The following is a 12448-nucleotide window of genomic DNA, read 5'->3' as shown; positions in this document are numbered from 1 at the left end:
CTAACAAAGTTTAAGATCAATTCTGGAGGAATTCAATTGAGTCCCTGTATTGTGCTGCACCTTCAATTAAAATCAACTCCATAACACTGACACAACACTGGACCCAGGGTTCAGCATAGGAGATATGTGTTTGAAATTTATTTAAACAAGGAATTTCAAGCAATGACACAGAAATAACCAGCAATGAATGGAGATGAGATTCAAGAAAGGTCGTCCTTTGCCAGATTTAGGAGGAAAATGACAACCTTAAGCAATGACTACCAAAGATGGCTTTACTACAGATTCTTCCCCCGTGCAACAGCTTGGCCTTTCCACACATCCTACTTGGACACATATTGTTGGAAGAACCTAAGGGCAAGTGACATGGTTGGAGCAAACACATCAAACAAGTTACCAAGAGTATGAGCCAACACCAAGTGTATCATTTTATATTATTGCTGCACAGATGAAACCTCCAAGCCAGAAATGACTCCTGAGTGTGCACAGTGTGCCAGACACACAAGTACTCTCTATACTCTACTCCCAATAGGTATATCTTTGTGCCAATTCCCAAACCGGTGATGCCAAAACAGGAGCCTTTCCACTGCCCAGAGGAGTTCCCATTCCCTGCCTCAGGGCACACTCCCTTGGATTTCATTTCCTGGGGTTGCTCTGTGTGTTCAGCAGTGTGCAAGCACCGTGTTCCTGATTCTCTGAGGGCTACTGCTCAGTTAGGATTGGTTTTATTCCTGTTTCTCCAGGCTAAGAGCACTTCACACAAGGCAAGTGATCACCTTGGGTTGTGTGGGTTGTGAGGTTACAGCCTGTCACTACTTTGCAGTGGCTGCATGCCCAGATTAAGACCAAGCACACACACAGGACAGGAGCACTTGATGTCCTTTAAGTTCTCCTCCGTCTGATTTGGTGGCAATTGGCTCCTGTGTGCACACCCTCAGCTTGGTAAAATGAGTCAGCAATCCTAAAATATCTGGCAATACAAACAAACAAACCCCTTAAGGTTAATTTTTCATATGGCCTGTGTAAATAGAGAAGCTGTTTCAAGCAAGACAAGGGACTGAAAGTATCTCTTCTCTCTGAATTTAAATTAAGAAACGTGTTTCCAAAACAAAATAAAGTGAGGGGTTTTGACCAAGCCACTGAAAAGTGCATTGAATCTTCCACTAAAATCACAGGAAACAGCTGTAGAAGTTCTTGAGATGTCACCTGATCTGTCCCTATACCTCAATGCAGAATTAACAGTACCTGTATTATTCCTGACAAATGTTTCTCTGAATTGTTCTTAAATCTCATCAGTGATGAGATTCTGCAATATTCTCTGAAATGTCTCTTGTATTCTGAAGTGCTCCAGGGTCTTACCTTTGTAAACAAACTAAGAACTGCAGCAACATTAACATGGAAGATACACGTACAATAAGAGCTACAGATAAGCTCCCCTAACGCTAGAGCTTCTGAATTAGAATGAATGTAATGCTGCAAACAGCAACAGCTTTACAAAAGCTCCAAAAATGAGGGAGGAGACAACTTGTCCAAGATACTGGGTTATCACTGTTTTTCTTTTCTATCTATATGGATTTACTGTCTCCCACAGCAAGCTTAAGTTTAAAATAAATGTGGGGGAAAGGAAAAGGGGTGTTAAAGGAAACAATCTCTGCATTGTGCGAGAGTAGTCTGGAACCTTTTGGTAAAGTCATCTCACAAGATGAGGACCCTGTCAATAAAGGCCTTTTTTTTCCATTTCAAGATCCTGGAAAATGCCAGTTTTTATATCTGTAATTTTGTATTTCAGCATTTTTATTGACCATCTGCATTGTAAAATTGTTTTTCTCTCTCAGGTGTCAGGAAGAAACCAATGCAGCATGTTCTCAAACCCAGAAACCTACACAGCATGTAATCATCCACAGCAACTATCTCTCTGTTTGATTCTCTCAGCTGAAATGAAGAAAGCTGAAAAAGACATTAAGTACTGCAATAGAACTTGAACCAAACTTCTCTGAATTCCTGTCCTGGCACATCAAGACTCACTGAACAAATTTTGCCTGTTGTGCTTCAACCTGATCCAATCTCTGTCAGGATCTCTGAGCATTGAGCAAGCACTGGGGAATGTACACACAGGAGAAGGAAAAGTGTCACTAGAAATAACCACATAATCAAATCTATTATTAAATATCAAAACATTATATGATCTCTGTAAAATATGAAAATCAATTGGCTGGAGGAGAAAGACAGAATCACGGAATCCTAGAATGGTTTGGGTTGGAAGGGAGCTTGAGAGATCTCAAAATTCCAACCCCCTGGCATTCATTCCACTGGAGATGTGGAAGCATGTCAAAACAAAAGCTTCAGAAACAAAAAGGCACCTATTCCTGAAAAGCAGAAAGAGCAACATGAAATGTCACATTTAAGTATACGCACTGAACAAAATGCCTTCATTTACTGCTGAAGCCAGAGACCTCTCAACTGTGGTGCCTGTTGTATACTCAGATATACAAAGCTGAACAAATTTTAATAAGTTGAATAAAGCTATGGAAAAGCTGTCAAAGCAACCAGGAGCTGCCCTGTCTCACAGACCTTATAAAGTTCAAGACATTGAAGTCCTAAGGACCAGAGCATGAAAATAATGATTATTCTCATAATTGCTGGAAGGTCAGGAAAAATAGACAGAAGACATTCAGCACCAAAAAAGTAACAGTAGCAGGCAAAGAACACATTTTCATTTGTGAAAATGCCTGAATGATGGATCCAGAGCTGTATGACACCGGCCTTTAACAGCCACTTAAGCTGTAGACCCTTCAAGGTGTTTTCCCTTGGCAAAAAAAAAGCCTTTACACAAAACAAAACACTTCAAAAGGTGGCACAGAATAAAATATTCTCTTTGCCCTCCCCCAAAGCAGCCAAAGTTAAAAGCTCAGCAAGCACAAGCCTTGCAGAGAGAGCCTTGTGCAGATGGCACCCATAAAGAACAAGAGATACTCCCACCAAACTGACAAAATAAAATTCACACCCGCAGCCGTCCTTTCCCCCCAATATCACACCATATGCTGCCTACAAGTTCTTACCCTTCCTCCAAACAGATTTCACAAATTAATAACTTAAGGAGCAGGCTAAGTGCCAATGAAATTAAATGCATCCAAATATATTAATATGCACAAATTATTGTTGATGAACTGGCACAGAGCTCGTCCAACAATCCACAACACACAAACCATGCCACATGCTGTTTATGCATATTCCTGCTTGCAGTATATACTGTATCTACCTTCTGGCCACATAAAGCCAACTCTGGAAGCAGACAGGAAAGAGCAGAATGGAAGGTCAGAGTAAATATAATCCAAAAGCAATCCACAAAAGAACAAAACTGAGATGGGGATGATTGGCCTTGTTGAAAACGCCACACTTGCTGTGCTGACACCGAGTTAATCAGGTGAAAATACAGTGGGTAAATCAAGGCTTAAAACAAATTGTTGGCTAAAGAGATCTGTGGGTGTCCCATCCCTCCAAATGTCCAAGGCCAGGCTGGACGTGGCTTGGAGCAACCTGGGATAGTGGAAGGTGTCCCTGCCCACAGCAGGACAGGGAATTGGATGAACTTTAAGGTCCCTTCCAACCCAACCCATTCTGTGATTCTATAATTTTTTTAAACATAAGAAAATGAAGATTCTCATGCTAAGGACACAGCTCTGCCCATGGTAAGACAACAGGCACTCGTCTATAACCACTACAGCTCCATGGGCTAATTCTCAGCTTCCCTACTGAACAAAATGCCTCATAACAACAAATATCTCATCTACATAAAGTATCTGGTTCAGAGGGCCATAATAAGTCCAGAGCAGGAAAATCAGGTTTCATTTAAAAGTCTGGAATATGATCCAAGCTCTGGATCAACAACCTTGTCTTCTAAGGAATTTCCCACTGTGCAAACACACACAGGATATCTTCCTTTTCCTCCAATCCCCAAGGGCCACCTAGAGTAACAAAATTAAAGTATTTTCTATGCAAGTAGGAATGGCAATTTTCCAAGACAGGATAACAGAAAAATTCAACCCCAACTGCAATTTGCTGATTTCACACACAATTTGTACAGTCTGCAGGGGTTTTACCTGATGTGAAATGAAAATATCAACAGGACAGCTCATATACTGAGTGGCATCAGCTCCTGATTTTCCTGAAAGAGGGTCTAAAATTCAAAGAAATATTGAGGTAACAAGATCAGAACAAGATCCCCTCATTCCTCACTGGAGCTGGCCTGGTGGCAACAATGCATTCTAAGGAAGTGCTGTTCATCAGTCAGCTCTTCAGATGCTGACAGATTTTTGTCTAACAAAAGTTTCTACAACAAAAGTCTGGTCACTCTAAGCAGGAAAATGCTTCAGGGACTTCACTGATAACTCTGATGTTCTTAATCTTATCCAGGAACAATTAAATCACAGATAATCAACTGCTGTGCAGATAAACCACACACAGAGACATTACTGCAGTGATGCAAATTGCTTTCTGGCACCAGCTTTGGAAAACCAGGTGACAAGTTCCCAGACAGTCAATACACAAAAAGACAACTGCAGCATCCAATCTGGAATTTCTCCTCACAAAGCCTTTTGCAGAGGAAAGCTTCTATTTTATATTGATAAAGAGCTAAGTTTAGCAAGTTTAACAAGATTTTCTGAAAGTACAGCTCTACAAACTTCAGAGAGCAAAATTGCTACTTGTGTTTTAGAATTCTTAAAATATTCACATCCTTCTAATTTTTCTTAGAATTCCCTGGAAGCTTTAAGAGGAGAGAGCTTTTTAAATTTATTTTTAGGATCAGCTTTATCAACTTTAGACCTAAGAAATGTATTACACAACTGGGTCCAATGGTCAGACATGCTAAGCTTGTGACAAAGTAAAACAGGAACAGAAGGCTCTCTATTGATATGAAGGTATCATTTCTTTTTTTGATTTTACCAATCCAACCTTTTAAGAAACAATTTTTCATCAAGAAAACAATTTTATTAATGAAGTTAATATAAATAAAGCCAAAGAGGAAACATTCACCTGAGTAGTCTTAAAGGTGGTTTTCTTTCCTTCATCACACAGCAATCTAAAGGAATTTAAGAATCAGAGATTTCCATTCAGGATGCACTTTGTGCAGTCATAACTTCAAATATCAAAGTAGTACTGCTTACAAATCAGTAATTTAAATTTAAAGCCCTAGCTAAAAATGTGGTGCAGTAACAAACCATATTTTTCATTCCACTTTTCCACTTGAGCTACCCTAAGTGCCATCCAAGGAGAAAAAGCACACCTGAGTGCTGCTACATTCAGAAAAAACATCCAAGTACTAATGCAGCCTTCAACACTTCCAAGTTAGAGAAGCAAAAATGCTTCTGCTGGCTTGTCTAGAGAACAGAAATATTTTCCAGGTCACTGTTCCTCTTCCCTTGCCATCTTCACACGGGAGTTCTGCAATATTCATTCTACTGATGCTCTTTGGCCCATCAGGCTGCTCAGCACTGCAGCTGTAAAACCCACCTGCTAATCCCAGGCAGTTTTGGTTTTGTCACCTCTCCATCCCATCACTCCTGGTGAAGAGGATTTGCTCAGTCTCCTGGAAAGGTTCATCTCCCCTCTGCCTTTTTGCAACCCTGCAAATGGGAATCCCGGGTGGCTCCTGCTAATTACCCATGTGCATTGGGAGTCTCATTCTGCCTGTTGTTAATACACCCATCTTTAGCCACAAAGTCACTTCATATGCTAATCAGAGAGCAGCTGATCCCAAGCTAATATTTCATATACTCAGGAGAATGGATCTGCTGGGGGTATTAACGACAGCAGAGCAAGATGAGCTTGGAAAATAGTTCCCAGAAGATATTGTATCACTTCTGGTTCAACCCCCTAACAAATAATTTGCTTGTGAATGTGGAGCTTTGTCCCTTCCCTCCCTTGCAGAGGGAGGCCACTTTACAGACAAGAGGAGACTGAAAAAATTAGATTTTTTTCTTTTACAATGTTGGAATCTAATTTAGTAGCTATTAAGTCTTACCTAATTTTTCCATGTAAAAGTTTTTGTGTTTATGGGATGCTTGAAACATCAATTTCAAGCCAAAATCAAGATGAGCTTTTCTATGAATATTGAATAGTCCAGGACACTACTCAGTCCTGCTGCTGAGAGCAAAATAAAATAACTTGGGAAATTTCTATGTTCCCCACAATATGCCATCCCTTCAATCTGATCTGTGGAAAAAGCTGTGGCAACACAATGAAAAAAATCAACATTCATGTGTTGGAGGTGGAAAAAGGTCTGAGAATGTCTTGAGCTGACACAGCTTCCACAGAGCACGTTTTTGGTCTGAGTGGACGTGACATTCCTCCTGAATCTCCTGAAATACAGAAGCTCCATCAAAATGTCAAGTCAGGACACCAGAACACACAATGTCCCACACAAAATCCACACTGCAAGGATTTCTCATCATGGCTTTTTGCCTGTAAGACAACTCAACATTTCCACTTGGTTAACAGTGTGTTCCAAGTCACTTTCAAGGGGCTTATGTGCAATATTAGGAACAGCCCTGTACATCCCAAAAGACAGGAATCAGCACAGTTTCCACAGCCTGCAGAAGTGCCCAGTGTGAGTTCTCATTGCAAGAGCAATTTGCTCAATGGCAAAATAGAGATTCAAGTCAAGTTACCTGCACTATCTTCTTACTAGATGGAAAAAGTATCTATGAGATGGAAACACACAGCATTTTAAAGAGCATCAAGGAAAAATTATGGATTTCTGTTAAGTTTTTTCCTCATTTTTTTGAGGATGTGAACAAGAAGTTCCTTCTTCAGTAGGTTTCAAATTGTCACTCAAGGAGAAGAATCAAAAGCTGTGAGTTTTGCACATTGTTTCCTTGAACTACCAGTTCAAGTCTCCATTATAAGAAATTCATCTCATGTCTGAGTATTCTTCAGTTTTAATTCATGGTGCTAATCAAAGACAAAAGATCCTGCAGCTGTACAAAAGTTCAAACAGCTCAAAAAGCAGCAGACACATCCAGCTGTTTTGAGAAGCACCATGAGATTGCTACAAATCTGGAATAAAAAAAATCCCTTCATGTACCCAAAATGTTCAGCCATAAAGTAAACATCCACCTAAATGAGTGTCATGCACGTAATACAGACGTGACAGGCAACTGCAACAATCATATTGTACCACCTAAGTGTGTTTTAGATAGGAATAACATCAAGTTTAATGTAATTTATTGTCAGGGCTCAAAAAGCATATGCAGATCCTTCAAATACAAGTTATGTACATCCTTTCAAGGCCACACCTGCCCAGGTTTCAGTCTGTTGTCCCATGTATTTTAGTTGTAACACTGATAAATTGTCTTACACAAATGCTGAAACAATTGCTGGCCAACCACCATTCCAGGTCATAGCAGAGCAGTGAAACATTCCACTCCCAAGTGATATCTGTGCATCTCTGGGGGTAGGATAGAAAGCCACAAACCTCCCCCTGGCCCTCCTCTTAAAACAGCTTTGAAAAGAGGATTTTATGCATAAAAGGCAGCTGGTTATGTTTTAACAGACTCTTGTGTAAACAGAAGTGCTCAACAGATGTGCAGCGCCTATCAGAGATGGTTATCAGCATCATTTTCATTTCCAGAACCAATAAAACTGGACATCATGCCTATTCTCTGAGCCATTTACCTACCTCAGAAGATAAACTGGATTCACTAATATCTGCTATGGGATTGATAAAAACCTGATGTCAAAAGAACTGAGTATTAGAAAAAGAGAGAAACGAGACTGTCCAGCTACTGCAGCATTTCAGTCTGCAAATAGGCTCTTCACTGATCTGAAACTGCAAACAGACAAGTCAAAGTGAGGGGAGGGAAGGCAAAAAGACTCTGAAGCAGATTTATATTTAGCAGCAGGTTAGGTGAAGAGAAAAGGCTCAAGGACAATGGCAGGTCTTTTCTTCCTTGAGCTAAACCCCCAATGCATTTTTGTGAAAGAAAGCAAGTCTTCTGCTTTTAACTGCAGCCCAAAACTGCATTATGGCTCCTGGGTGCTTTGATTTTTTTTCTTTACTTTCTAAATCTCAGCACACAGGCAGCTCCAGGGCTCAGTAGGAGAACTCTTAAAAGCAGGCCTGCAGAAGTGAAGAGATCAGTGACTGCCTTGTCCCTGTGCTCCCGGAGCTCCCCCGCCCAGACAGCCGCAGATGAGATTTCACGCCACCAGACACGGCCTTTTTAAACAGCCTGAAAGATTCCAAATCCTCCAAGAGCAGGCAGAGCATTCCTTCTGATTGCAAAGAGAAACACTGAAATGTGCTTCAATTCTTCACAAAGGTCATGGTAACCTTCAAAATTCTATCAAACCTCTTCCCCCCCTCCCCAGCTCTATTATCTTTACTAATTTGTAATGTTCTTTACAAAATACACTGGAGTTTCTCAGAACACAAATCCCAATGTGAACATGATGCAAGCAATCTTTGCTGAGTTAATTTTTCCTAGGCTGTTTAAAGTTTCCAAAGTCCAGATGTTTTTCCAACTGTCTTCCCTGTCCCACGACAGCGAAAACATAGGTTCTTTAGAATTACCATTTTATATACATTTTCAACTTACTCTGTGCTTCTCAGTCCATTTTTTCCACATAAATAAACACATACTTTGGATTAAATGACTTACTGCATTACAAACATGACATTAGAAAGCCTTAGAAAGTATGTTCAGTGTATTTTGACAAATGCAAACGTGCTGAAAGCATGACATGTTCCATGAAACAGTACAGAGCCTTAAAACTGTGGAAAAAAATTCAGTTTTCTACTTGCAATGTCTATGGCTACACCTCCAAGCTTGTACAATTAACAATCATGTACCATTAACAATTTTTTTCCAAACCTCACCACTAAAATGTTATTGTGCATTTAACAGCATAGGAAAATGCCCAATAATCTTAATTAGACTTTGTCAGGGAGCTAATTTTAACCCCCTGCTACCCAACCTAAAAACAGCAGGGAAAACGTTGGAAGAACTGTTAATTTTTATCACCTTTACCCAAATACTTCCAGCCAGAAGCAGATGCACACATTTCAGAGAATTCTTTGCTCCAGACCACTGAACTCTTAAGCATTAAACCTCTGAGATGCATTTCAAACTTGCTATTTGACACCACTAGAGAAATAAAATCACTTTTCAGAGCTCATATGAAATTAAAGAGATCCCATTTAGAGCGTAAAACGTGAAGTAGGAATGTGCCACTTCTACTAGATTTACCAATAGACTGCTTTGGTTAAGATTGCACTAACTACAGGATTTCCCTTCACATGGGATCTATGATGCAGGCTGAGTTGAGATAGTATCAGTGATTTCTCATTACAAGCATGTTGTAAAAAACCAGGATTGTGTTTTGTAGCTGTTACACAGCTCAATCATCAGCAGCACCTGCAGTGACAGAGCAGATATCCTTCCACAGCAAGAAAAAGGTAGTGTAAAATAAACTGGCTTTGTTATTCTAAACCTTACAGAAATCCACTACAATCACCAATGGAAAAACAGCACAGAATTTTGAACATACAAATCAGTGACAGTTTGGCTCCAGAAGGGATTTCTGGAACTCACCTATGGTGCAGTTTGTGGTTATTTTTCTTCGCTTGGGGTTGTGTCGTAGCAATTCTAACTCTCTCTTGGTCGGCTCCCATGTTGAATACTTCTCTCCAATGCCTAAGCAGATGAAAACAAAGTTTCAGGAAGTTCTTTAGTACAAGGATTAAAAATTCTGTTCAAGCAAAACTTTCAACGTGCTGTCCATTAGGTTAGATTCAATTTATGCACACGTTAAGGACACTGATTGCTTTTTGCCCCTTCTCAAAAAATATAGTTTGAAAAGGTACCACCAAATTTTTGAACAAAGAAGAACTAACATAAGAAAACAAAGGTACTTCTTTACTTATAAAGAACAGTTAGGCCAATAAACTTTCCATTATTGGATTATAATCCTCCTTTCAGTTAAAAAAAGGAAATTCCAGCACAAGAATAAACTTGCTATTACTCAAAAATACATTTCTTTGTGCTCAGAGGAGGTGAAATGACACAACCAGCATTGATGAACTTGCCAAGTTATTAAATAAATCTAAACTGATCCAACTTAATGGACAGATAATCTTTAGAGAACAGCAGAATTTAATAATTCAGTATACTGAACAGTTACTACGTGTATATGCTATTACAAAGAATGACCTCTCCTTGTACTATTAATGAAGGATTAGACAAGTTTTAATTTTTGACATTCACTTTGTTGACATATCTAATGTTATCTAAAAATGAAATTAGTAGTAGGTTTAAACACCACCCTCCCTCCACCAACCAGTCAAAACTCTCCAAATATTAAACTACCCTTTCTCATGAGCTAAAATCTGTCATTATTCTTTTTGAAGACCAACACTGCATTTCCAGAAGATTTCTTTTGCTCAAAGGAAAGTGCAGTAGAAATGAGTCAGGTCAGTAGTATGGAGACCAGATCTGAAATGAGCACAGAGCTGTGTTCAGTGTACACCTGATACAAGAAAACACAAGAGTGAAGACTCAGGTGCTGACCAGCTCAATACTGCTGCAGCTTTCTATGTAGCACACAAATTGCTGTGCAAGGTCAATTATTGTGAGTCACAAAGGCATCTTGGCACTAAAAATAAAGAATTATAAGATGGCAAGCAGTCTATTCTAAATCTGAGAATTAAAGTCAATTAAGAGTTATTTTTCACAGAATGCATGGAGCAGAAGCAGCGCTTTGCTACAGAAAATAAATTATAAATCATACATATGAAAAGGATAGTAGAAAAATATAGCTGGAGGCTTACACATTCTGCATAATATACATTAAATTTTAATAGCTCTTTGATCTTCATTTTCAGAAATAGCTATGCTTGTCAGAAACTACCCTCCCAAAAACATTCAATTCACAGTTACTACTGACCCTCCAGGTTCTAGTAACAGGAGGTCTCATTTTTAGATTCTCAAGGACTATAGAATTCTTATTTACACAAATACACCCATCTCTCACTTTATTTGATTCAACAACAGATTATGCAAGGAACTTAAGGAACAATACCAGAATCCCTTTCCTTTATCCAAGATTCAGCATCAAGCTACACACCCAGGAAAACAGAAAAGGCAGGGAATGACTGAGACTGATGAGATAACACAGCTGCAATGCTTTGGACACATTGCACGTCTGCAGAGACCCTTTGGAGATGCACAGATGGACACTTCACAGGGATGGAACATTGGCTTCCAACAGGTTTGGCACTGGATGTCTCCAGCAACCCTGGTCATATTTGTAATGCTCCCTTAGGAATTTATATAAACTCATTGGTAACACCATGTTAGTAGCAGCAATTGCATTGTGCAGCTGTAAATTCCTGTGTTTGGGTTCATTACAGGTAAAACATGGCCAAACACAGCCAGTCAGTGTGATGAACCCAGATAATAATTTAAAAATACCCCCTTGGGTATGTTTAAATCCTGGTTTAAGTCAAATACAACAAAATTCATACCTGGAAACACATGTGCACTTTAGGCATGCAATAGCTCCACATATATCAGCAGCACTATTAATATATATTTATATATATCTATATATAATTATATAGTTTAAATACTGTAGAGAATGGGACTAAAGCATGTCACAAGAGCAACTGTAAGTAAGGTTAAACATGACAGACTGGATTACTTTTAAGGATTCTGGGTGAATGAAATAATTGTTCAATTTAAAAGAAATGAAAGGAAACAAAACACCATGTGCAATTAATGCCACAAACAGAGCAAACAAGACAGAAAACATTCTTGCAGAAGCCTCTTGTTAGAAGGAGCACAAGTTAAGTCAGACACAGAAATGAAAACATGTTCCATTCCAGCTATATAACTTAGCAGGAATGCTGAGGTTATATTACTATTGAAAATTTGGAAAAGGCAGAGCCATTTATTAGGAATTGTTTGATGTTTAAAAATGCAAAACTGCAACAAAAAAAAAAAACCAAAAGACAAAGAAGGAAAGAGGTTTAATAAAAAGGTTTAATAACACTCACAAGCATGCCAAAAACTCCAATATAAACTACCTTAAACAAAGACTTGCAAACCATGCACAGGTCACCATTTACAATTAAAGGAAAGTAGTGTTAGATAAGTGAAAATTAGTAATTTTAAAACTGCTGCTATAAAATAGTCAGAGATTCAAGTCAGCACGTGAAATCTCCATCTAAGAAATTATTTTATTGGGTGAAGTACTCAAATTGGCATTTCTCTGAGAATTCATCAGGAGCATAAAGATGAGTGAAGGAAAAGGCAATGAAGGCTCAGGTTTATAAAAGTCACAATTTTTCAATCATTGTTTACTTTGCTGAAGTTAAACAAATTCCAATTTTTCCTCTCCCAAAAATTCAGACAATAATTAGAACAAAGGGCTCTGTGTATTCTCACCTCCC

At 38.9% G+C, this 12448-nt stretch overlaps 1 protein-coding gene across 2 annotated transcripts in view; it reads right to left on the bottom strand.

Moving 5' to 3' along the window:
• USP22 (ubiquitin specific peptidase 22) overlaps positions 1–12448 on the bottom strand; it is an 89251-nt gene that overhangs the window by 33154 nt on the left and 43649 nt on the right. For both annotated transcript variants that reach the window (XM_009091787.4, XM_009091786.4), the window contains one exon: positions 9591–9692. In XM_009091787.4, coding sequence (XP_009090035.1) covers positions 9591–9692 — 102 coding nt within the window. The remainder of the gene's footprint in view (positions 1–9590; positions 9693–12448) is intronic.

Source organism: Serinus canaria, chromosome 14 (genome assembly GCF_022539315.1).
Source record: "Serinus canaria isolate serCan28SL12 chromosome 14, serCan2020, whole genome shotgun sequence".
NCBI lineage: Eukaryota > Metazoa > Chordata > Aves > Passeriformes > Fringillidae > Serinus > Serinus canaria.
The sequence above is the reverse complement of the archived record's forward strand: the minus strand, read 5'-3'. Positions and strand labels throughout refer to the sequence as shown.